The 27,316-nt window shown below is 40.8% G+C and overlaps 2 protein-coding genes and 1 long non-coding RNA gene across 3 annotated transcripts in view; all 3 read right to left on the bottom strand.

The window, feature by feature from the left end:
• LOC117075405 overlaps positions 1-25,593 on the bottom strand; it is a 28,754-nt gene extending 3,161 nt beyond the window's left edge. Inside the window, exon 1 of the long non-coding RNA XR_004433988.1 lies at positions 25,466-25,593. This is a non-coding gene — a long non-coding RNA (uncharacterized LOC117075405). The remainder of the gene's footprint in view (positions 1-25,465) is intronic.
• Positions 1-27,069, bottom strand: part of LOC117075394 (complement receptor type 1-like) — a 100,897-nt gene extending 73,828 nt beyond the window's left edge. The window contains exon 1 of the mRNA XM_033197706.1: positions 25,799-27,069. Within this exon, the coding sequence (XP_033053597.1) occupies positions 25,799-25,892 (94 nt within the window). The 5' untranslated portion in view covers positions 25,893-27,069. The remainder of the gene's footprint in view (positions 1-25,798) is intronic.
• The window catches only part of LOC117075393 (complement receptor type 1), a 221,972-nt gene that overhangs the window by 81,270 nt on the left and 113,386 nt on the right, over positions 1-27,316 (bottom strand). The window lies entirely within an intron of this gene.

Raw genomic sequence — 27,316 nt, 5'->3', positions numbered from 1 at the left:
TTCTTATAGGAATTATAAAAATGTATTCTAATTACTATGTTAACATGCATAATTACCCTCGATCCTTTAAAAAAATTAGGTAGATAGGAAATATATCAACAAATTAGAATTCAGTGATTGAGATTTGAGTTCAACAACTTCATTAAACTAAACGGAAACTGAGGACCATAGAAATGATGTTAATTAAACACAGTCTGCACAGGCTAATGCTCTTCCCACAATTAGTCTCTTGCTTCTGCGGCAAGGAAAGTGAAGCCAGAGATAGCAGTACTGAAATCAGGATGATAATCCCTTCCGTCATATCAGAATAATCTCTCCAGTCATAACTACAGCCGCTGATCAGGAGTCCCTGCAAAAAGTCCTCTATTTCATCTCAGTAAATAAGGACTTTTCCTGCCTCTCAGCTGCTATAAAATTTAGTTGCTATTGCCAGATAAAACTGCCCAGTAAGGAGAAAAAAAGAATAACATTATGAAGTGTGGAACAGGGGCAGGCAGGGAAGAGACAGAAATATAGGTCTTGTTCTGGAGACAGCAGAAATTTCCCTGTTTAAATGTGTTACATCAAAAGACTCAAACTGGTTGCACTCCAGAAAATCAAAGAATCCTGCAATAGGAACAAACTCAGCAAAGGTGTCAACAGATTACTTCTGAAAAGAATAAAACAGCAAAGTTGATGACACAAAACATACATATTAACAAACAAACATATTAACAAACATACATGGACCTTCCTCTTCCCTAACATTAATTTAAGTGTTGAATAAGTCATATTAGCTAGCTCTAAGAGCTTTTTATATACCAGGCACTGTGCTAAGTGCTTTAAATGAATCCCACTTAAACTTTACTAATAACCAATAAGGAAGGTACTAAATCAATTTATATATGTATAAACACTTTTAAAATATACATAACCTTCTGAAGGTCACATTCCTGTTTTTATCTGTGGACTATGGCAAATAATTTTAGAATCACTATGTATAACAACTAAAATGGCTATATAAATGTCCCCCCTTCTTTTATTACTAAAAATGATGAGTAAGTGGACATCACCAGGAATTTGAAAGATTTTTAATTTTAATTTTAATTTTAATTTGTTATTATTAAACTTTAAGTTCTGAGATACATGTGCAGAATTTGCAGGTTTGTAACATTAGGTATACATGTGCTATGGCGGTTTGCTGCACCCATCAACCTGTCACCTACATTAGGTATTTCTCCTAATGCTATCCCTCCCCAAGCCCCCCACCTCCTGACAGGCCCCGGTGTGTGGTGTTCCCCTCCCTGTGTCCATGTGTTCTCATTGTTCAACTCCCACTTATGAGTGAGAACTTGCAGTGTTTGGTTTTCTGTTCTTGTGATAGTTTGCTGAGAATGATGGTTTCCAGCTTCATCCATGTCCCTGCAAAGGACATGAACTCATCATTTTTATGGCTGTATATTATTCCATGTGTAAATGTGCCACATTTTCTTTATCCAGTATATCATTGATGTGCATTTGAGTTGGTTTCAAGTCTTTGCTATTGTGAACATTGCCGCAATAAACATACATGTGTGTGTGTCTTTATAGTAGAATGATTTATAATACTTTGGGTATATATGCAGTAATGGGGTTGCTGGGTCAAATGAACCAGGATTAAAAAAAAAAAAAACACCAGGAATTTAAAGGATTTTTGAAAAAAATACAAGCAGAATGTTACTAAACCTGAGACACTGGAAGTTGGGGATTTTATAGTGGGAGAAGTCGACACTGAAAACAAAATAATCGTGTAGATTGGACCAAACACTTCTGAGTTATTGCTGGCATTTTCCCCAGGAATTTACAAGATAATTGAGACATTTAAGGAAGACGCTACTAAACCTGAATGACTCAAAGTTGGAGGTTTTGTACTAGAAGGAGGCAGCAGTAGGAAATAAAATAATGTTAGAAGATCAACCGCTTGGGAGTTATTGCTCTCATTTCATTTATATGAATTATGCCATTCTTGACTTACTTAGATAAAAATGCCCATGTTTCAATTCACTCCAAAAGTTGTCATAATCCATTTTTATACATAAAATATTGAAGAAGTGAAATTATATACCCATGCAATGTACATAACATGCTAAGAACCCCAGAAAGACACACAGAATCACAACAGCAGAATTTTATGTGAATTTCATGTCATATATATGGCATAGAAATGAATACAAGATAGAGTTAAATACTAAAATTGTTTCTTTTCAGTTATTCTGTATGACTGATAGTTAATATTAAAGAAATAAAGTCTAAAATGAACAGCAACAACAACAACAAACCAAGATGGAAAAAAGATCACCTTTGTATCTTTAAGACACTTTGGAACTGGGGGATCCCAAGTACTGTTACTCTCAGAGACAATTGTTCCGCTGCCATTGAGGTAAAACCCTTATCGCATTCAAACGTAACTGTTGCTTTGTAGTAATTTTTTTTTCCACATACTAATATCTGTTTTCCAGTTTTGACTACTGGAAATCAATATTTGACCACTGGAAAAGCAGAGAAACCCCAGAATTAATGGAAATTTGCTTTAACAGAAAAAGTAGTACAAAGTAGTAATTTCCAGTATGAACAGAGACAAGAAATGGAATGCAAGATGTTAAAAACATTTTTAAAAAGACTTTAAATATTAAAAATTTAAATATAAAGCTTTTTAACTGATATATTCCCCTGGATAGAGAATTCTAGGGTGTTTTATTTTTCTTTCAGCACCTTAACAGACATAACTGTCTTATAACCAAAACAGTTTATTATTATTATTATTATACTTTAAGTTCTAGGGTACATGTGCACAACATGCAGGTTTGTTACATACATATACATGTGCCACGTTAGTTTGCTGCACCCATGAACTAGTCATTTACATTAGGTATTTCTCCTAATGCTATCCCTTCCCCAGCCCCTTACCCCTCAACAGGCCCTGGTGTGTGATGTTCCCCATCCTGCATTCAAGTGTTCTCATTGTTCAGTTCTCATCTATGAGTGAGAACATGTGGTGTTTGGTTTTCTGTCCTTGTGAGAGCTTGCTCAGAATGACGGTTTCCAGCTTCATCCATGTCCCTGCAAAGGACATGAACGCATCCTTTTTATGGCTACATAGTATTCCGTCGTGTATATGTGCCATATTTTCTTAATCCAGTCTATCATTGATGGACATTTGGGTTGGTTCCAAGTCTTTGCTGTTGTGAATAGTACCGCAATAAACATACATGTGCATGTATCTTTATAGTAGCATGATGTATAATCTTTTGGGTATATACCCAGTAATGGGATTGCTGGGTCAAATGGTATTTCTAGTTCTAGATCCTTGAGGAATCACCACACTGTCTTCCACAATGGTTGAACTAATTTACACTCCCACCAGCAGTGCAAAACTGTTCCTATTTCTCCACATTCTCTCCAGCATCTGTTGTTTCCTGATTTTTAATGATCACCATTCTAGCTGGAATGAGATGGTATCTCTTTGTGGTTTTGATTTGCATTTCTCTGATGGCCAGGGATGATGAACATTTTTTTTCATATGTCTGTTGGCTGCATAAACATCTTTTGAGAAGTGTCTGTTCATATCCTTTGCTCACTTTTTGATTTTTTTTTTTTTCTGGTAAATTTTTGTAAGTTCTTTGTAAATTCTGGATATTAGTCCTTTGTCAGATGGATAGATTGCAAACATTTTCTCCCATTCTGTAGGCTGCCTGTTCGCTCCAATGGTAGTTTCTTTTGCCATGCAGAAACTCTTTAGTTTAATTAGATCCTATTTGTCAATTTTGGCTTTTGTTGCCATTGCTTTTGGTGTTTTAGTCATGAAGTCTTTGCCCATGCCTATGTCCTGAATGGTATTGCCTAGGTTTTCTTCTAGTTTTTATGGTGTTAGGTCTTACATTTAAGTGTTTAATCCATCTTGAGTTAATTTTTGTATAAGGTGTAAAGAAAGGGGTCCAGCTTCAGTTTTCTGCATACGGCTAGCCAGTTTTCCCAATACCATTTATTAAATAGGGAATCCTTTCCCCATTGCTTGTTTTTGTCAAGTTTGTCAAAGACCAGATGATTGTAGATGTGTGGTGTTATTTCTGAGGCCTCTGTTCTGTTCCACTAGTCTATATATCTGTATTGGTACCAGTACAATGCTGTTTTGGTTACTGTAGCCTGGTAGTATAGTTTGAAGTCAGGTAGTGTGATGCCTCCAGCTTTGTTCTTTTTGCTTAGGATTGTCTTGGCTATGCGGGCTCTTTCTTGGTTCCATATGAACTTTAAAGTAGTTTTTTCCAATTCTGTGAAGAAAGTCAGTGGTAGTTTGATGTGGATAGCATTGAATCTGTAAATTACCTTGGGTGGTATGGCCATTTGCACAATATTGATTCTTCTTATCCATGAGCATGGAATGTTCTTCCTTTTGTTATTTCCTCTTTTATTTTATTGAGCAGTAATTTGTAGTTCTCCTTGAAGAGGTCCTTCACATCCCTTGTAAGTTGGATTCCTAGGTATTTTATTCTCTTTGTAGTAATTGTGAATGGGAGTTCACTCATGATGTGGCTCTCTGTTTGTCTGTTATTTTTGTATAAGAATGCTTGTGATTTTTGCACATTGATTTTGTATCCTGAGACTTTGCTGAAGTTGCTTATCAGCTTAAGGAGATTTTGGGCTGAGACAATGGGGTTTTCTAAACATACAATCATGTCATCTACAAACAGAGACAGTTTGACTTCCTCTTAATAAAGGAATTATTCCTAATTGAATACTCTTTATTTCTTTCTTTTGCCTGATTGCCCTAGCCAGAACTTCCAATACTATGTTGAATATGAGTGGTGAGAGTGGGCATCCTTGTCTTGTGCCAGATTTCAAAGGGAATGCTTCCAGTTTTTGCCCTTTCAGTATGATATTGGCTGTGGATTTGTCAAAAATAGTTCTTATTATTTTGAGATATCTTCCATCAATACCTAGTTTATTGAGGGTTTTTAGCATGAAAGGCTGTTGAATTTTGTCGAATGCCTTTTCTGCATATATTGAGATAATCATGTGGTTTTGTCATTGGTTCTGTTTATGTGATGGATTACCTTTATTGATTTGCATTTGTTGAACCAGCCTTGTATCCCTGGGATGAAGCTAACTTGATCGTGGGTTGATAAGCTTTTTGATGTGCTGTTGGATTCGGTTTGCAAGTATTTTATTGAGGATTTTCACGTCAATGTTCATCAGGGATATTGGCCCGAAGTTCCCTTTTTTGTTGTGTCTCTGCCAAGCTTTGGTATCAGGATGATGTTGGCCTCATAAAATGAGTTACAGAGGATTCCCTCTATTTATTTATTTATTTATTTATTTATTTATTATACTTTAAGTTCTAGGGTACATGTGCATAATGTGCAGGTTTGTTACATATGTATACTTGTGCCATGTTGGTGTGCTGCACCCATCAACTCGTCAGCACCCATCAATTCGTCATTTATATCAGGTATAACTCCCAATGCAATCCCTCCCCCCTCCTCCCTCCCCATGACAGGCCCCGATGTGTGATGTTCCCCTTCCCAAGTCCAAGTGATGTCATTGTTGAGTTCCCACCTATGAGTGAGAACATGCGGTGTTTGGTTTTCTGTTCTTGTGATAGTTTGCTAAGAATGATGGTTTCCAGCTGCATCCATGTCCCTACAAAGGACGCAAACTCATCCTTTTTTATGGCTGCATAATATTCCATGGTGTATATGTGCCACATTTTCTTAATCCAGTCTGTCACAGATGGACATTTGGGTTGATTCCAAGTCTTTGCTATTGTGAATAGTGCCGCAATAAACATACGTGTGCATGTGTCTTTAGAGCAGCATGATTTATAATCCTTTGGGTATATATCCAGTAGTGGGATGGCTGGGTCATATGGTACATCTAGTTCTAGATCCTTGAGGAATCGCCATACTGTTTTCCATAATGGTTGAACTAGTTTACAATCCCACCAACAGTGTAAAAGTGTTCCTATTTCTCTACATCCTCTCCAGCACCTGTTGTTTCCTGACTTTTTAATGATTGCCATTCTAACTGGTGTGAGATGGTATCTCATTGTTGTTTTGATTTGCATTTCTCTGATGGCCAGTGATGATGAGCTAACTATCCTAAATATATATGCACCCAATACAGGAGCACCCAAATTCATAAAGCAAGTCCTTAGAGACTTACAAAGAGACTTAGACTCCCATACAATAATAATGGGAGACTTCAACACTCCACTGTCAACATTAGACAGATCAACGAGACAGAAAGTTAACAAGGATATCCAGGAATTGAACTCATCTCTGCACCAAGCGGACCTAATAGACATCTATAGAACTCTCCACCCCAAATCAACAGAATATACATTCTTCTCAGCACCACATCGCACTTATTCCAAAATTGACCACATAATTGGAAGTAAAGCACTCCTTAGCAAATGTAAAAGAACAGAAATTATAACAAACTGTCTCTCAGACCACAGTGCAATCAAACTAGAACTCAGGACTAAGAAACTCAATCAAAACCGCTCAACTACATGGAAACTGAACAACCTGCTCCTGAATGACTACTGGGTACACAACGAAATGAAGGCAGAAATAAAAATGTTCTTTGAAACCAATGAGAACAAAGATACAACATACCAGAATCTCTGGGACACATTTAAAGCAGTGTGTAGAGGGAAATTTATAGCACTAAATGCCCATAAGAGAAAGCTGGAAAGATCCAAAATTGACACTCTAACATCACAATTAAAAGAACTGGAGAAGCAAGAGCAAACACATTCAAAAGCTAGCAGAAGGCAAGAAATAACTAAGATCAGAGCAGAACTGAAGGAGATAGAGACACAAAAAACCCTCCAAAAAATCAATGAATCCAGGAGTTGGTTTTTTTGAAAAGATCAACAAAATTGAGAGACCACTAGCAAGACTAATAAAGAAGAAAAGAGAGAAGAATCAAATAGACGCAATAAAAAATGATAAAGGGGATATCACCACGGACCCCACAGAAATACAAACTACCATCAGAGAATACTATAAACACCTCTACTCAAATCAACTAGAAAATCGAGAAGAAATGGATCATTTCCTGGACACTTACACTCTTCCAAGACTAAACCAGGAAGAAGTTGAATCCCTGAATAGACCAATAGCAGGCTCTGAAATTGAGGCAATAATTAATAGCCTACCCACCAAAAAAAGTCCAGGACCAGATGGATTCACAGCTGAATTCTACCAGAGGTACAAGGAGGAGCTGGTACCATTCCTTCTGAAATTATTCCAATCAATAGAAAAAGAGGGAATCCTCCCTAACTCATTTTATGAGGCCAACATCATCCTGATACCAAAGCCTGGCAGAGACACAACAAAAAAAGAGAATTTTAGACCAATATCCCTGATGAACATCGATGCAAAAATCCTCAATAAAATACTGGCAAACCGGATTCAGCAGCACATCAAAAAGCTTATCCACCATGATCAAGTGGGCTTCATCCCTGGGATGCAAGGCTGGTTCAACATTCGCAAATCAATAAACGTAATCCAGCATATAAACAGAACCAAAGACAAGAACCACATGATTATCTCAATAGATGCAGAAAAGGCTTTTGACAAAATTCAACAGCCCTTCATGCTAAAAACGCTCAATAAATTCGGTATTGATGGAATGTACCTCAAAACAATAAGAGCTATTTATGATTCCCTCTTTTTTTATTGATTGAAATAGTTTTAGAAGGAATGGTGCCAGCTCCTCTTTGTACCTCTAGTAGAATTCGGCTGTGAATCCATCTGTCCTGGACTTTTTTTTGTTGGTAGGCTATTAATTTTTGCCTCAATTTCAGAACCTGTTATTGGTATATTCAGAAATTCCACTTACTCCTGGTTTAGTCTTGGGAGGGTGTATGTGTCCAGAAATTTATCCATTTATTCTCGATTTTCTAGTTTATTTGCGTAGAGGTGTTTACGGTATTCTCTGGTGGTAGTTTGTATTTCTGTGGGATCAGTGGTGATATCCCCTTTATCATCTTTTATTGCATCCATTTGATTCTTCTCTCTTCTTTATTAGTCTTGCTAGTGGTCTCTCTATTTTGTTGATCTTTTCAAAAAATCAGCTCCTGGATTCATTAGTTTTTAAGGGTTTTTGTTGTGTGTGTCTCTATCTCCTTCAGTTCTGCTCTGATCTTAGTTATTTCCTGTCTTCTGCTATCTTTTGAATGTGTTTGCTCTTGCTTCTCTAGTTCTTTTAATCGTGATGTTACGGTGTCAATTTTAGACCTTTCCAGCTTTCTCTTGTGGGCATTTAGTGCTATAAATTTCCCTCTACACCCTGCTTTAAATGTGTCCCAGAAATTCTGGTACCTTGTATCTTTGTTCTCGTTGGTTTCAAAGGACATCTTTCGTTCTGCCTTCATTTCGTTATTTTTCCCAGTAGTCATTAGGCAACAGGTTTTTCAGTTTCCATGTAGTTGTGCGGTTTTGAGTGAGGTTCTTAACCCTGAGTTCTAATTTGATTGCACTGTGGCCTGAAAGACAGTTTGTTGGGATTTCTATACTTCTACACTTGCTGAGGAGTGTTTTACTTCCAATTATGTGGTTGATTTCAGAATAAGTGCGATGTGGTGCTAAGAAGAATGTACATTCTGTTGATTTGGGGTGGAGAGTTCTATAGATGTCTATTAGGTCTGCTTGGACCAAGCGAGCTCAAGTCCTGGATATCCTTGTTAATTTTCTGTCTTGTCGATCTGTCTAATATTGACAGTGGGGTGTTTAATCTGCCATTATTATTGTGTGGGAGTCTAAGTCTCTTTTTAGGTCTCTAAGAACTTGCTTTATGAATCTGGGTGCTCCTGTATTGGGTGCATATATATTTAGGATAGTTAACTCTTCTTGTTGAATTGATACCCTTACCATTACGTAATGGCCTTCTTTGTCTATTTTGATCATTGTTGGTTTACATTCTGTTAATCGGGATTGCAACCCTTGCTCTTTTTTTTGCTTTCCATTTGCTTGGCAGATCTTCCTCCATACCTTTATTTTGAGCCTATGTGTGTCTTTGCACGTGAGATAAGTCTCCTGAATATAGCACTCTGATGGATCTGGACTCTATCTAATTTGCCAGTCTGTGTCTTTTAATTGAAGCATTTAGCCCATTTACATTTAAGGTTAATATTGATATGTGTGAATTTGATCCTGTCATTATGATGCTAGCTGTTTATTTGGCCCGTTAATTGATGCAGTTTCTTCATATCATTGACAGTCTTTATGCTTTGGCATGTTTTTGCAGTGACTGGCACTGGTTGTTCCTTTCCATGTTTAGTGCTGCCGTCAGGAGCTCTTGTAAGACTGGTCTGCTGGTGACAAAATCTCTCAGCATTTGCTTGTCTGTGAAGGATTTTATTTCTCCTTCACTTATGAAGCTTAATTTGGCTGGATATGAAATTCTGGGTTGAAAATTCTTTTCTTTAAGAATGTTGAATATCGGCCCTCACTCTCCTCTGGCTTGTAGGGTTTCTGCTGAGAGATCCATTGATAGTTGGATAGGCTTCCCTTTGTGGGTAACTTGACCTTTCTCTCTGGCTGCCCTTAACATATTTTCCTTCATTTCAACCTTGGTGAATCTGACAATTACGTGTCTTGGGGTTGCTCTTCTCGAGAAGTATCTTTATAGTGTTCTCTGTATTTCTTGAATTTGAGTGTTGGCCTGCCTTGCTAGGTTGGGGAAGTTCTTCTGGATAATATCCTGAAGAGTGTTTTCCAACTTGATTCCATTCTCCCTGTCACTTTCAGGTACACCAATCAAACATAGATTAGGTCTTTTTACATAGTCCCATATTTCTTGGAGGCTTTGTTTCTTTTCACCTTTTTTTCCCTCTAATCTTGTCTTCTCTCTTTATTTTATTAATCTGATCTTTAATCACTGTCATCCTTTCTTCTGCTTGATCGAATCAGCTATTGAAACTTGTGTATGCTTCACAAAGTTCTCATACTGTGATTTTCAGCTCCATTAGGTCATTTAAGCTCTTCTCTACACTGGTTATTCTTGTTAGCCATTCTTCTAACCTTTTTTCATGGTTTTTAGCTACTTGTGATGGGTTAGAACATGCTCCTTTAGCTGGGAGAAGTTTGTTCTTACCTACCTTCTGAAGCCTACTTCTGTCAACTCTTCAATCTCATTCTCTGTCCAGTTTTCTTCACTTGCTGGTGAGGAGTTATGTTCCTTTGGAGGAGAAGAGGCATTCTGGTTTTTGGAATTTTCAGCTTTTCTGCTCTGGTTTCTCCCCATCTTTGTGGATTTATCTACCTTTGATCTTTGATGTCGGTGACCTACGGATAGGATTTTGGTGTGGATATCCTTTTTGTTGATGTTGATGCTATTCCTTTCTGTTTGTTTGTTTTCCTTCTAACAGACAGGTCCCTCGGCTGCAGGTATGTTGGAGTTTGCTGGAGGTCCACTCCAGACCCTGTTTGCCTAGGCATCACCAGCGGAGGCTGCAGAATAGCAAATATTGCTGCTTGATCCTTCCTCTGGAAGCTTTGTCCCTGAGGGGCACCCGCCTGTGTGAGGTGTCTGTCAGTCCCTACTGGGAGGTGTCTCCCAGTCAGACTACATGGGGATCAGGGACCCACTTGAGGAGGCAGTCTGTCCATTATTGGAGCTCGAATGCTGTGCTGGGAGAACCACTGCTCCCTTCAGAGCTGTCAGGCAGGGACGTTTAAGTGTGCAGAAGCTTTCTGCTGCCTTTTGTTCTGATATGCCATGCCCCCAGAGGTGGAATCTAAAGAGGCAATAGGCCTTGCTGAGCTGCGGTGGGCTCTGCCCTGTTTGGGCTTCCCTGATGCTTTGTTTACACTGTGAGCATAGAACCGCCTAGTCAAGCCCAAGCAATGTCGGATGCTCCACCCCTCGCCAAGCTCCAGCGTCCCAGTTTGATCTCAGACTGCTGCACTAGCAGTGATCAAGGCTCCATGGGTGTGGGACCTGCTGAGCCAGGCACAGGAGGGAGTCTCCTGGTCTGCCGGTTGTGAAGACTGTGGAAAAAGCGTGGTATTTGGGCAGGAGTGTACTGTTCATCCAGGTACAGTTATTCACAGCTTCCCCTGGCTAGGAAAGGGAAGTTCCCTAACCCCTTGCACTTCCTGGGTGAGGCAACGCCCTGCCCTGCTTTGACTTGCCCTCTATGGGCTGCACCCACTGTCCAACCAGTCCCAGTGAGATGAACCAGGTACTTCAGTTTGAAATGCAGGAATCACCTGCCTTCTGTGTTGATCTCACTGGGAGCCATAGGCCGGAGCTGTTCCTATTCAGCCATCTTGGAAGTAATCTAAAATATGTATCTCAAGACAATTTATTGCTCAAAACATAAAACTTAATTCTAAAAAATTCAACTATCTAAATTTAAACAAGATTGCTGCAGCTGCGGCTCACTGTCCTCCACATGAAAAGGGATGACTGATGGGGATGTCAAGATTGCCCCAAGGACAAAAAGCCTTTGAGGAGAGCCCTAGCTCCCACTGAGACCAGCCTCCAGCCTGCCCTCTGCAGAGGGGAAGGAAGGGGACAGGCCTGGGGCTGCAGACCATGCAGGAATCAGCAGAGAAGCCAGCAAGGCTGGGCAGTGGGCTACAGGCTGGCCAGAGCTCCCTTGGCGGGATCCCTTACTCCACGTCTAGCCAGCACTCTGGTGCACATGGCTCAGGTCTCCATCAGGATCTCCATCATGTGTTCCTGTTTGCCCACGTCAAACTGCAACTGCAGCTGGAGCTGGGAGGTGGGGCGGCTGCAGGGCCAAGCCTCCAAGTGCGTTGCAGGGGCCCAGTTTGGTGCATCCCATCATGCGGGTCAGCACTGTGTGTCTAGGTCATGGTAAGAACTGATCACATCTGAGGCCAGCTCTTCCATGAAGCTGGGGTTTTTAGTCTTCAGTATTTCAAATATCTCATCTAGCCACTTCTGAAAGCTTCCTCTATTTTCCCCCGGGCTGTCTGTCTCCCAAATGCTGCTCTGTGGGGCTCCTGGTGCCAGTGCTGAGGTGACAGAGCAAAGATCTGATACCCGGCCCCTTCGTGCAGCAGTCTCCAAAGCGGGGGACATGGCGCTCCCTCTCTGGTTCCTGTGTGGTGGGCACAGGGCAGCGGCATAGGATCTCTGCAGAAACCAGGCAGTGGAGCCACACGCACCCTGCACTCTCGGGTGCCGCTGTTTACCACATCCCATGCTGGGCCATCTCTTCTTGGATCTGCCAGGCGTGTTGGCAATGAGGACCCTGTGGCAGTGGTTGGGCTCCAACAAGTGGTAAAGCTGGAGCTTCTAAAAGGACAAGTCTGGGAGTGACTGCCCCTGCCAGCTGCAGGAGGGCAGGGTCTTCAAGCTGGCTGGGGTGCCGTGCCTGGGTGCCACTTCTTTCATTCTCAGTATTGGTTAATTTGTGTCTTTTTTTCTTTGTCACTCTGGCTATAGGTTTACACACTTTATTGATCTCCAAGTAGTAACTGTTGGTTTGAGTGATTTTCTTTATTTTTTTTCTTTTCTCAATTTCATTGATTTTGGCTCTATATCATTTCCTTACATCTGCTAGTTTTGGATTTGATTTGCTCTTCTTTTTTAGTTTCTTAAGGTGGAAAAATAGATCATTGATTTGAGGCTTTTCTTTTTTTTCTAACATAAGTAGGTTATGCTATACATTCCCCTGTAAGCAGTGCTTTAACTGTATCCTACAGGTTTGGATACTTTGATATGTTGATTTGTGATTTAATTCAAAACACTTTCTAATTTCCCTGCTGACTACTACTTTACGCATGGGTTATTTAGAAGTGTCTTACATACTTTTCATTTCTTTGGGGATTGGCCTTGTTGTTGATTCCTGCTTTTATTCTGTTGTGATCAGATAATGTAGTTTGAATGATTTCAATTTTTTGAAATTTGTTGAAAATTGTCTTATTGTCTAGAATATGGTCTACTCTGGAGAATGTTTCATGCATACTTGGGAAGTATATACTTTTAAATCACCGTTATTCTGTGATTTCTTTCTTTAAGTGGGCAAGTCCCCTGTAGAGTCTTCATACTTTTGGTCACTCTAGAGTGCCATAAACATTTGATCTTTAACTTTTTTTTTTTTTTTTTTTTGAGACGGAGTCTTGCTCTGTCGCCGGGGCTGGAGTGCAGTGGCCGGATCTCAGCTCACTGCAAGCTCCGCCTCCCGGGTTCACGCCATTCTCCTGCCTCAGCCTCCCGAGTAGCTGGGACTACAGACGCCCGCCACCTCGCCCGGCTAGTTTTTTGTATTTTTTAGTAGAGACGGGGTTTCACAGTGTTCGCCAGGATGGTCTCGATCTCCTGACCTCGTGATCCGCCCGTCTCGGCCTCCCCAAGTGCTGGGATTACAGGCTTGAGCCACCGCGCCCGGCCTTTAACTTTTTTTTTTTAACCAGTTATCATTTTTATTGGTGAGAGCATTAGTCTGTTACAGTCTACCACTACCATAGCCGGAACGCTTAGATTTCTTGTAATACAAGATCAACTTTTCTTATTTTTAAGCCAGTGTTTGTTGATTTATTTATTTTTGTTCTATCAAACAACAACTTCTAACTCATGCAGATACATAGTAGTTCATACTGTATAAGACGAAATGCCAAGAACATGTGGGGGTAAGAAATAGGGAACTCCAGCTAGAACTGGTTTTTGGCTTGACTTGACTTGTATTAAAATAAATTAGAAATCAATTACACAGGAGGAGGAAGCACATACACCTGCTTTGTTTATTTGTAGATAAAACTACTTACAAAGTGTTTCCAGAGTACTTACAAATAAAGAAGGAAATAAATTGAAAGGTTACTTTTACACTCTGTAGCACCAGGATTCCATACTGAATTGTTACCACAATAAATCGTGCTCTCTCCAATAAGTGAAAATGGATCTGGTTCAGGTGCAGGATCGCAACTGTAAGTTACTGCATCAAGATACTCAAACACCTACTTCACTAAAGGTGTGTTTTCCATTTTTTATTTTTGGAGGTGGTATACACAAAACCTCTTAAAAATGAAGAAAACGAGGAAAGGAAATGTAAAAGATTAAGACAGCATTAGTAAAATCTCTATGTCTTCAATAAATTCGTCAATATAGGGTTTCTACCAGCTGGTTGTGAATTCAATATAGATTTAAAAGAAGGTTTCTATGAGCAAATATATTATCCCAAATTTAAATCATTAATGTAGTAACTAACTTTCAGAAAAAAAATCTCATTTTCTTAAAGTGTAAATGCCTATTGATACGGTTTGGATCTGTGTCCCCATCAAATCTCATGTGGAATTGGAGTCCACAGTGTTGCAGTGTTGGAGTGTTGGAGGTGGGGCCTGGTGGGAGATGTCTGAATCATGGGGGTAGATTTCTCATGAATGGTTTAGCACCATCCCCTTGGTGCTGTTCTCGTGATACTGAGTTCTTGGGAGATCTGGTTGTTTAAAAGTGTGTAACATTTCCCGTCCTCCGCACCTTGCTCCTGCTCCTGCCATGTGAGACACCTTACTCCCCCTTTGTCTTTCCCAATGGTTGTTAAGTTTCCTGAGGCCTACCTAAACCCCCAGCAGACATCAGCATCATGCTTCCTGTACAGTTTATAGAAACATGAGCCAATTAAACTTCTTTTCTTTATAAATTACCCAGTCTCAGGTATTTCTTTAGAGCAATACAAAAACGGCCTAATACGTCTATAATTATTTGCAAGGCCATGCTAAGTTTTCTTCTAGTTATCACAAGAAATGCTGACAATTTAATGAGAAAATATGCTTAACTGAGTGCTAGTTGAGAAATCCTTTGCAATTTATAAATACATCCATTTGTAAATATATCCATTTTCTAAATTGGTGGTTCACAATACCACCAAAATATTATTGTCTTTTTTCACTCTCATCCTTACAAATGTATAGTGAATTTTTTTTTTTTTTTTTTGAGACGGAATCTCGCTCTGTTGCCCAGGCTGGGGTGCATTGGTGCGATCTCAGCTCACTGCAAGCTCCGCCACTGGGGTTCACGCCATTCTCCTGCCTCAGTCTCTGGAGTAGCTGGGACTACAGGCGCCCACCACCACACCCAGCTAATTTTTTGCATTTTTAGTAGAGACGGCGTTTCACAGTGTTAGCCAGGATGGTCTGGATATCCTGACCTCATGATCCGCCCGCCTTGGCCTCCCAAAGTGCTAGGATTACAGGCGTGAGCCACTGCGCCGGGCAGAAGTGTATAGTGATTTTTTTCCAAAGTCTACATATTGTGTGATTACGCAACAGCCCAAATCCAAGTCTTCCTTTAAGTCAGATGTTGAAGAGATGTGCAAAAAATGTGAACAATGCTGCTATTCTAATTTTATTTTGTTTTGGAAAATTGTTATTTTTCACAAAAAAATTATATATGTTAATTTGTATTGCGTCTGTTCTTACAAATTAATCAGGCCGGGTGGGGTGGCTCACATTTGTAATCCCAGCACTTTGGGAGGCCCATAGGAGCAGATTACTTGAGCACGGGAGTTCAAGACCAGTCTGGACAACATGACAAAATCCCATCTCTACAGAAGTTACAAAAAACCGGGTATGGCGGCACATGCCTGTAGTCCCAGCTACTCGGGAGGCTGAGGTTGCAGTGAGCTGAGATTGTGCCGCTGCGCTCCAGCCTAGGAAACGTACTGGGACCCTGTCTTAGGAAAAACAAAAACAAAAACAAAAACAAAAAGAATCAATAATTATTTAAAAAATCTTTCCATTTGAATTCCAATATGATATATACCAATTGATATAACCCACATAAAAGAAAGCTCTTTGGGATCTTTATTAATCTTAAAGCATAAAAGGTTCCCTGAGGCAAAAATCTTTGAGGACTACTGGTCTGAATTAAAAAAAAAAAAAAAGAATTTACTTACTTTCACATTTTGGGGACTTACTGCTCCAAACTGCTACTGATCCTTTAAGTTCACAATATAGAATTTCTTTGCCACTTAAGTAATAACTAAATGAGAAAAGAAAGTGTTACTGTTTTGTATAGTAATTAATAAGACACACATAATAATGAAGGAACTTTTTATGTGGTTTCTTTTCCACACTGCAGTAGTTTGGGGGGTGGTTTCTTAAACAACATACTATATAATGAAAGTGCTAAATAAATCTGCAATTTAATCAAATAGAGTTTCTCTATTTGAGCATATATTGGCCGAGAGCAAAAATGTCTAAATAAATCTGCTGTGTCTTTCCACCTGGCTTCTTTGCAGTCTCCTGCAGTCACATTACACATTCATTTATGTGCCTTTGCTCACATGAATCTGCTCAGTAAGGACAAGGACTATGTAGAGAGAACAGGCCCTAGAGCTGGAATGTCTGGATTAGAGTCTCTGCTTCCCAGCTTACTAGTTTCTTGAGCTTGGGTAAATCACTTAAAGTTCCTTCACTCAGTTACCTAATTGATTAAAAGGGGATAACAGTACATAGCTCACGGGGTTGTTTAGGGGATTCGATAAGTTAGCATTTGGCACATAGTTAGTGCTACATGAGTTTTAGCTCCTATTATTATTATTTAAAACAAAATGTCTTTCTAGGAGTAGCTGATTGAGTATAGGAATACTTTCATTGAGTATACCCCTATACTCAGTGAAATCTTCTCTGATTTAAATTCACAGGAATCTCTTTTCCTTCTAGACTCTCAGTGTAATTATCATGATCAATTCTATTATTTGGTATTTCTCATTCAGTATTTTGGTTTGATAGCTCTCAGTATATATTATTTCTCAATAAGGTTAGAACTTCTTTTAGGAAGGTCTATGTCTTAAACTTTTGGTATCCCTTATAGTGCCTAGCAAGCTCTATATAACTATTGACTGAATATTCCAATATTTCCACTTGACCAAATTTTAAAAAACTATTAGTGAAACTGCCTTACATGGTCACAGTGCACTTTTTCCAAGACTCACTTTGTTTATATGTTATAGTGTAGTATTGCTATTGTTTGAATCTGGGTGGTCTCTACCAAACTCTTATTGAAATTTAATTGCCAGTGTAACAGCAGTGAGAGGTGGTGGGGCCTTTAAGAAATGATTAGGTCTTTAAGAGGGATAATGCCTTTCTAGAGGGTGTTCATTAATTTTTGAGGGAATGAGTTCTTATTCTTGTAGGCTTGGATTCGTTACCACAAAAGCAGGTTATTATAAAGCGAGAGCCCCTCCCTTGTGCTTTGTCTTTTTTGCATGTGCTAAATTTCCCTTTCACTTTCCAGCATGTTATGATGCAGCATGAAAGCCCTTGCCAGACACTACTGCCATGTCCTTGAACTTCCCAGCCTCCGGAAATATGGGTCAAATAAATTTATTTTCTTTGTAAATTATCTAGTCTCAAGTATTGTGTTATAGCAACAGAAAATCTATGGAAAATTACATTTACTCTCTAAATGCACATTTCACTTAAATGTCCAGTATCCCCAATATCTGTGACTTTAAAAGCCCTACAGAACAAAGGCCGAGTGCTCAGTGCGTGTTCTTGAGATGCTTCACATTCTAACAGTCTCAAAAATAAGGTTTTTCAACTGAGAGATTTTGTTCAACATGATGGTAAAAGCTAACCAGGTCAGTTTTGGTCTGGTAACACCTTACAGAGACAAGCGTATCTGTAGTTGGCAATTCTATTTCTCATTTCTGTGATTCCCTACTTTAACTCTAAGAGTTGGCAGATTTAAACAGGGGACACGCACTTGTGAAGGATAAATTCACATGATTGCTACATTCTTAATGCTTACAACAGACTTACTGTCAGAAATACCAGGTAGTTACACTTTCCTTCAGTATCAGTTTCTATTTACTCTATGTCTTTGCTGTCTCCATAAAACATCCAAGAGTTGTTTGACTAGAAGTATAACTTATCACATAGAAAGCAAAATTAAATAAAGTTTATATGAATGCTTAAGAAGAGAAGCAAAACGAAAATAAAATTGCTAACATTTTCCTTATTTCCTCTAAGGAGCAACTTACTTACCCTTCTTTACAAATAAAGTGTATTTGATAACCAAGCTCATAAGTACCATTTGCAAGGACTGCTTGGCCATGCAAAGGATCCCCTATATATGGACATGTTTTTCCTAAAAGAAAATAATTCTGAGATTTTCAATCCAGTTTCTAAATAGATCCGAATCAAAATCAAAATTGTGCATTGCTGTTTTGAATGCACGGGTATATTATTTTCTTTATTTACCTATTTTAAGGGCAAATTTCTGTTTCATGTTCACCCAGGCAATCTATTGCCAAGAAAAAGATTTCTTGGAGATTTCAATTTCTCAAAGTCTGCAAAAATGCATTGCTATCTTAAACCTCATTTCACAAGAAAAAAATCATCATCTCCATAGTGGATATGTACCCTAAAATGTGTGCAAATCTCTCGAGCAAGCAGAAAACAAAAAAAGAGACTAGTTTATTTACTATAACAGGGTTCATCTGAGACAGGTAGCCATGTGTGATTCCGATCACAAATAGTATGGGTGGCAAGAGGAGGTACGTAGAACTGTCTTTTTTTACACTTGTTCCCCAATCTCATAATAGGTTTTGGTTTACCAACAAGTTCCATAGCTTCAAATGTTGGTGGCTTCTCACAGGCATCTAGGGATAAGAGAATAGGAACATGAAGATGAAGTACTGATAGCACTTTAATCAGCCATGGACTGTGGTCTGGCAGCAGGTAGTACAGAAAAAATAGAAAGGCCCTTGGCAAGATTTTAAATGATTGTTCCATGCTTTTACCTGAGTACTAGTAGTAGTGGAGGAAATGGGACTTGCATGTTTTAAGTAACATCCTATTAGCTTTTGGTTTCTTTGGGAATAAACATTTGACAGTAAACTGAGGAGACAGCATTAATGACTTTGGTCTTAAAATATATATGGATGGATCTTTCCCCACATTTTTAAAAATTCATTTCAAAAGTAACTTCTCCTCTAAGAAGTTTTCTACAGTATAGAGCACTCTGCTCAGGTTGTTCTTCCATAAAACACTAACAATAGCTTGTCACTTTAGGCTGTCTTCTTTTAAAAGGCAAGTTCCTGGGGGTCAAGGACCATGTTCTTCTTCTTTTTCTACTATACTCTACCCACCTTGTGGGTGCTCAAGAAATGTTATGGTAAGAGGTGATTATTAAAGAAACATAGTGGATTTCATAGATCAAAATAAATATGAACTCAAATATTCTAAAATATAAGACTTTATTTCATAGGTTTCAGATAAGTGAACTGAGCATCTGACAAGTGAATACACACTACTTAAATATAAAAAATTTACTACTTTGGATAGACTTACATGAATTTTTTTTCCTTTCTTGAACATCAAACACAATTTGATCTTGCCTCACTGATCATTGCGTCATGCATTCCCTCAGAAGCTCCCTGAGGTAGCTGTTGGATTGTTTATCCAGCATGTCCCTATAATAAAGCTACTATATTGCTATGCTTCTAGAATTTTTTACTTCTGTTTTTTGTAGTTTTTTTTCCTCCCTATCATTTCTATTGTGGAAACTCATCTTCCTCAAATTATCTGTGGGCTTGTAAAGTAAGATGATGGAGACATCAAGTAAAAGCCTAAAGGGCCAACAGAATGCAAAGGCCTCTTCTATAGGGGAAGAACCAAAGTAGATAGATCTATTTTGATCTCCAAGGAGCATTTTTTTCTTACTCCCTGATCTTGGTCCCACCTCAGGTTGACAGACTGGTCAAGAAAACTCCAACCAAGTGAAATCTTACTTTCATTTCATATCATATTCTAAATTCTAAAATTCTCCATATATACACTGTCCAATATTTTATTTATATATCATGTCCTGCAATGCACTTATTGGCAATACGTTTTCAGAAGACTGAATTTCCTTCCTATGGAAATTTTCAAACTAAACATGCCTACCTCCAGAGAAAGAGTATCTTGACTTATTTTTTTCTAGATATTTTATATTATAATTAATTTTAAGCTACAATGCTATACTTCAACAGTAGATGCCATTATATCATAAGATAGGTGTAGTCAGAAATTTCCCCAAAGTTCCAGATGAGTTTTAGTAAAATGAATTATCTACACTGGGCCGGGCGCAGTGGCTCACACTTGTAATCCCAGCAGTTTGGGAGGCTGAGGCGGGCAGATCACGAGGTCAGGAGATACAGACCATCCCGGCTAACACGGTGAAACCCCATCTCTACTAAAAATACAAAAAATTAGCCAGGTGTGGTGGCACATGCCTGTAGTCCCAGCTACTCAGGAGGCAGAGGCAGGAGAGTTGCTTGAACCCAGGTGGTGGAGGTGTTGCAGTGAGCCGAGATTGCACTGCTGCACTCCAGCCTGGGCAGCAGAACGAGACTCTGTCTCAAAAAAAAAAAAAAAAAAAAAACTATACTGGATCCACTGAACTGTTCAATTTCTGTACATTCACACTTGCTTGCAAAAAATTAATGTACATGCATACCCACAGCCCTGCCCAGATTGATACTACCAGAAATGCATGGTATCTGACTACAATTGAAACGGCAATGAAACCTGACCATCTTGCTCCTTCTCCCACTATCCAATCTATTTAAAACCTTTTTTGCTTCCACAAAACATAGACTCTGACATCTACCTATTTCAATTTTATTTCTCAGTTCCCACTCATTTCTAGGTCTACAAAAATCACTTCAACTACTTTCCGAGTCATTAAAAGGCCTCCTCCTTGTTAAATTCCTCCTAACAGTCGCTCTCTCAATAGTTTTAGTTACCCTCTTGGTAACATGAAAGCCACTGATCACTCTGCCCTCACTCTCTTCTGCCTGAAGAGTTCTCTCTCCTTGGCTTTTAGGAGAGCAAACCACCCTGGTTTTCAGCTTGTCCTCTGGCTCGTTTCAAGGTAATATCACTGATCAGTCTGTTGGAGGACTTCCTGTGATTCCATTCTGCAGGTCCCCACTGGGATAATATATACACTTCTATGACTTCATTACCACTGATAACCAGCTGCCTCCCAGCTGGATATCTCTCTATCCCAGATCTCTAGCTGGGGTGCCAAAACTACATATTCAATTTCCTCCCCACACAGCTCTACTTGGAATGTGTCTATCTCAAAAAACACAGGGAGGCCCAAGAGCCACTTTTGATTCAACACACACCCCCCCCCCAGCCCCCGCCAAACAAGTTATGTTTCCACAGCGGAAATGCCCATTTATTCTGTGTAGATGTATCCTTTACTTTTCATTCAAGCCACTATCATTTCTTATCCGAATTACCATGACATAACCAAATAGGTCTCCATACCTATCTTGCCACCTTTCATTCAATTCATTTTTCACATTGATACCAGAGCAATATTTATATGACACAGTAATCAAGGTTTTTCCAAGACAGATACCTTTCAATGGCTCTCTAATGACCTCAGGATAATGTCTAAGGCTTCCTAACATAGCTTAGAGACTTTTAAATTCCATCACAATCAGAACCCAAGAATACATTCCAGGTAGGTGGCAGACCCAGGAGGCAGGCCAGTTAGCTAGGTTCCCAGGCCACACTGCTGAACCACTACCAAACTGCTTCCCACTATGGCCATTCATCTGGAGCTCCCACATACTGACACCAACAAGCTCTATCTGCAATTAGGCCCTCAAGAAATTGTCTGCTGCTGTGTCTGGGGAAATTAAAACAACCCTAGTTTGGAGTCATGTTGTGCTAAGTCAAACAAAAGGGCTCAAGCTGCCCTAAAAGGACAGGGAATAATATCAAAGTCTGAATTGATGATGGTGATTGTTTATTCCTGACAAACTTGTTGCTTTTCAGAGTTGCTCACCCTGTGATCTAATCCTCTCCCTTCTTTCTTGCCTCCTTTGCCCTGCTCTGCCACACTGAGTAGCTTGGCAGTCCAGCAGTGTCACATCTTGGTGCCTTTGCTCACCTTGCACCTTGCTCCCTCTGCTCTGAATATGCTTCCTCCCTGGCCGGTAGCTACAACTCCTGCTCAACTCTTATCTTCCTTAGTCCACCCATCATCTCCTCCAGGAAGCATTTTCTACCTCTCCCTGGGAAGTTGTGATCAGTCACCTTCCCCTGGACTCTCCCCTGCATGGATCTCTCAGGTAATTATCACATGCTTTTGCGTTTAATAGTTAACATGGCCGACTTCATTCATCCATGTGGCCACAACACCCAGCACAATATGTCACTCATAGTAGCTATTCACAAAAAAATTGGTACTCAAAGTCCACTGCTGTCAAACACAAAACAATGTGAAGAATATATTGCAACCAATTTCATATTGAAAATAATCATTCTTCAGCACAGTGGAGAAAGACGATTAGGCCATTTCTTGTGCTGCCTATCTCCCAGTCTTCTGGTATCCTGGCAGGTGACCAGATACAGACTGCTTTTTTTGCAAGGTAGTAGTATGCCGAGTAAGGAAACTAAGAAGCAATAAGAACTTATTGATCTTGGCTTCTTTCATTGGAAATGAGGAAAACACCTGAAATAGGCAGAAGAGACCACACACAACAGGAGATTGGGGGGTTTGTCCAAAAAAGCAGCTCCTCTACTGGAGGAATGAATGAGACTGGCCTGAAATTTGATACATGTTTCCTTCAGCTATCTCAAACCATTTGGTAACTACCTTTGAGAGGGCAGGTCTCCCATGCACAGCACTGTCTGCTTACAAAACGTTCTCCTTGTGAGACTGAGTTGTTCGAAAAATTGAATGTTTATTTTAATTCATGTATTCTCTCTGCCTAACAACGTGAGTTCTCATTTTCACTTTCTCTAGGTGTCATACCTGTCTTGATTTACGCTTATGAACCTCAAACTTAACCTTGTTTTTCCTTCTCTTCATTCTTAGTTTTATCTTCCATGTTGCACCCTATTCATTTTATTTTTGTATGTTTCTCTATTTCAAATCGCATTCATCATCTTCAACTTCCTGTTTTGTTTTGTGTGTGTGTGTGTGTGTGTTTTGTGTTTTGTTTTGTTTGGTTTGAGACACGGTCTCTCATTCTGTCACCAAAGCTGGAGTACAATCAGGGCTCACTACAGCCTTGACCGCGGGCGCTCCAGTGATCCTCCCGCCTCAGCGTCGCAAGTAGCTGGGACCACAGGCATGCAACATCACATGTGGTTAATTTTTTTTTTTTTTTTTTTTACATTTTTTGTATAGGTGGGCTCTCCTTATGTTGCTCAGGCTGCACTTCTAGCACTAAGCCTATTTTAAGCATTAATTGTAAAAGACAAAAAGAAAAAGTCCTTTCGTTTTCTTATCACCACTGCTCCCTACTCCCATCACCCTCCTTCAAAATGAACATTTTAATGATCAGTGAGATGCAAGACTGAAGTACTGGAAGCCCTGCAAAGTTAACACAAACAGCGGAGACAGATCCTTTCTGGCCCTCAGCTGCCCCTGCACTAGCTTTTATAGGTACTGCAGAAAGACCAACCTGAGCATAGCTCTTTAAACAACCTTCCTCTTGGAGGCAGGAGGCGCTTTTTCCTAGGCTCTCGGCCCCAGCCGAATAGTATATTTAATTTTCTGGTATTTAACAGATATGGAGGCAAACAAATGGGGCTTTTGGAACCACAAGTGTGACAACACAGGCAGGATCCCTGCATTCTGACAGGGAGAGACAAAGAACAGAAAAGGTCATTTTAAAAGGGTGATTACAAGTGAAGAGGGACTTGAACTGGGTTGTACGTTCAACCTGAGATGGGGAGGATGTGGGGGGGGCGCGGGGTGGGGGCGCGTTCAGAGAAGGTCTCCTAGGGCATAACCTTCCAGCTGATTTTGCAGAAGAGCAGGCCTGTTTCTGCAGCAGGTCAGGAGGAGAATGTTCCCAGGCTGAGGGAACAGCAAGCACAGATGCCCCAAAGTCTGTTTGATGAGCAGAAAAGCCTTCCCTCCCTCGAGACATTTGTTAAATGCTGTCAGATTTATATCTGAACATTATACTCCTTTCCTCCAGAGAACTTCCCTTGGTTCATAATTTATTTGTTACTATTATGTTTTGGTTAATGTCTGCCACTCCCAATACATTTTAGCAAATAATTTATTGGTTACCTACTGTGTTCCCGGCACTGAGCACTTAGCATTGAACAAAACAAAGTCTCTGCTTATCTTCCTGCATGAACGTGTGTGTAAACAAATAGTGAAAAAAGGATCAAGAAAGTAGGAATGGTTTGTTATTGCCTACCAGTGTAATAGCAATAGACATACAAAACCCATATTCGTTGAGCAAATGCTCCTAAGGAAAAAATGCAACAAAGAAACTATACATGTAATAGAATCCTAAATATAATTTGGACATAGACACACATGAAGCACAATAAAGTCAGAAGGAAATATACCAAAATATTAAAAACAGCCTTTTATTTTGTTCATTTTGCACAATAAGCATGTATTTAAGCCTGTATTTTTTGACTTTTGTTTTTTTTTTTGAGACAGGGGCTCACTCTGTCATCCAGGCTGGAGTGCAGTGGCATGATCACAGCTCACTGCAGCCTTCACCTCCTGGGCTCAAGCGATCCTCCCACCTCAGCCTCCTGAGTAGTTGGGACCATAGGCATACACCACCATGCCCAACTAACTTTTGTATTTTTTGTAGACATGGGGTTTTGACATGTTGTCCAGGCTGATCTTGAACTCCTGGGCTTAAGCAATCACCCAGCCTGGGCCTCCCAAAGTGCGGGGATCACAGGCGTGAGCCACTGTGCCTGGCCTAGCATGCATTTTTAAAAGTATTGATTCCATTCAATGAAATACAAAACAGTGGGATAGGCCTTAAGCTTTACTTTATGAGCTGTGGGGGAAAAACAGGTTAGCATTATTTGCCTTCCTTTGTTAGGATACTAATTTCTCACTAGGTTTGGCTACCAGTGTTTTTTAGGTTGCTTCACATCTCTCAAATATGACTCAAAGTAATGAAAAGAAGGAAAACAATGTCAAAACGCCATTAGGTAATGGAATCAGATGCTGTCTATATTGGTTAGGAACAGAAAGATGACTCGATGACCCACCCACCCCCCAAAAAAAGCAGCCACTTAAAATCCAAGACCAATACGATCTCAGGCAACACGGAGTCTGTTCACAGAAGGCACAAAAAGCATGGCGCGCCCTTACCACCTCTCTAACCCCAGGCACTGAGAGCCTGCTCTCACCCAGTATGCCCTCCCCAGCCCCAGAGTCCGCGCTCACTCCATTCAAAGCAAACAGTGAGCTAGCTGTCTTGCCCACAGTGAACTCCGCACACAGGCCACTTGCGCACAGCACACTCCCAGCAACACCTGGCCAGGCCCCTCTCGCCCAGCCCAGTCCAGCACATGGGGCACAGCAGACGCACTGCAACCCTTACCGCGGGTACTGTCCAAGCCCTAATGAACACCCCACTCACCAAGGCACCAAGGGAACACAGGGCAAACTCTCACCACGGGCACAGCACGGGCCCTAGCAACACTCCCACGCACCTGTGCACTCCAGAGCAAGCCCTCACCTGGGGCGCCCAGTCCGCGTTCCCCTTGCTGACTGGGCTCAATCACGAAAACACGATTCACGCTTGTTTTAGGGACGCAACCAGATCCTGCGTAAATGCCGGCCGCGCACACCACGCCACCAAACAAGCTTCACCTCCGACTCTGCGTGGTTCCCGCATTCACCGTCACATATCCCCGGAATCTGAGCACTGCACCCCTCGGAGAACCCTGGCCTCTCTCTCCATCCCAAGCCCGCACGACATGCAGTGAGTCCCGCCCCGCGCCTCCTGCCCGACTGACTGAGCAGAGCTCCAGCCTCGCCGCGGACGCGCGAACCCGCCCCCAGGTCCTACCGGAGAAGGACAGCCGCAACACCAGGGCCGCCAGAAGCAACCCAGGAAAGCGCCGGGAAGGAAAGGGACGCTCGAGAAGGACGGGAGGCGCCATGCGCGGCGCGGGAGACCCGTAATTTATCCAGAGGTGAGCAGAGAAACCGAGAGCCAGTCGAGCAGGGAAGTCCCTTCTGAGTCCGGTTATTGGACACAACAATCCCCAAACTCACAAAGTTTCCAGGGCGCTTGACGGGGGGGCGTGGCCTGGGCGCTTGGGGTGGAATTGAGTCTTGGCGCCGGGGCGGCTGGAGCCAATCGGCGGGCCGCGGGGCGGGGCCTCGGCGCGCAGGGGTAACTCGTTGGCCTTGGAGGAGAAAGGGCGAGTCCAGAGCCCTAGCAGGAGGACAACCGTGGGCCAGCGCCCGTCAGGGTTAGTTTTATCCTGGGGCTCTGCAGGCTATCAGGACTGACTAGCCCTTACTTGGTATTTTGCATTAGTCAGGCATTATTGGGAACAATATTTGAGTTTTTCTTGCTTGAATGCCTGCTACTGTATCGTCTCGGGGCCATCTTGTTTACACAGTCTCAAAGGGTTGGCTTCTGCACTCCCAGCCGCTAAGGTAATTTGCTCTTTGCTTCCCTCCCTGCAGAGGACCCGTCAGAATCTAATTTATTAAGCAACACCAGGCCGTTAGCATATTGAGACTCTATGGGGTCCCTGCCCTTGAGCAACTGAATGTTTTATTGAAGACGAAATACACATGCATGAACAATGTAAGGACAAGGGTGTCCTAAGTGCCAGATTCCTGGAAGCAATGAATGCAGGAGGACTGGGATGGGTAGAAATTGTTAGGCGAATTGGATAAGGGGGAGAAGTTTTCTGGTGAAACAATCTCAGGAACAATACTGGAAAATTAAGAGTGAGCAGGATTGATTTGCAGGGTTCTGAGTAAACCAGTATGACTGGTAAAAGGAAAAAAAAAGGGAACATGACTGGCATTACAAGAACAAACAAAAAGAGTTGACATCTCTTCCCCTCAGATTGGCAAAGAATTAAAAAATCAGCCAATGTGAGTGAACGTGTTGCAGGGGGACCAGTACTCTGTTTGTATCGTAACTTTTCAGAATGTTAAAAGTCTTAAAGTGGACATGACTTGTGTTAGGCTATCAGTTCCCAGAGAAATCATCAGAGCTGTGATCAAAGATTTATAACTTTTGAAAAAAAAGTAAACCCTAAGTGTCTAGCAAAAGTAATAAGGAATTTCTGGTAGTTACCTTTGCGTGATGGAATTCTATGCAGCAAGTATTACAAAAGTATACCAAATATGAGAAACTATGATATAATTGTAAGTGGAAAAAGCAGGGTCCAAACTGGCATGTGCCTTTTGGCAGTCCTTTTATTAAAACAAAAGTGCGCTCTCTTGCTCTCTCTCTCTCTCTCTCTCTCTCTAAAATAGTTTGGAACACAACAAAATTAACAATGGTTGATAATATTATAGATATTTCACTTTCCTTGTGCTTTTCAGTTTTCTGTTTTCT

The sequence above is a fragment of the Trachypithecus francoisi genome, unplaced genomic scaffold (genome assembly GCF_009764315.1).
Source record: "Trachypithecus francoisi isolate TF-2019V2 unplaced genomic scaffold, Tfra_2.0 Lachesis_group5, whole genome shotgun sequence".
In the NCBI taxonomy this organism is placed as follows: Eukaryota; Metazoa; Chordata; class Mammalia; order Primates; family Cercopithecidae; genus Trachypithecus; species Trachypithecus francoisi.
Note: the sequence above shows the minus strand (reverse complement) of the source record. Positions and strands in the feature narration are given on the sequence as shown.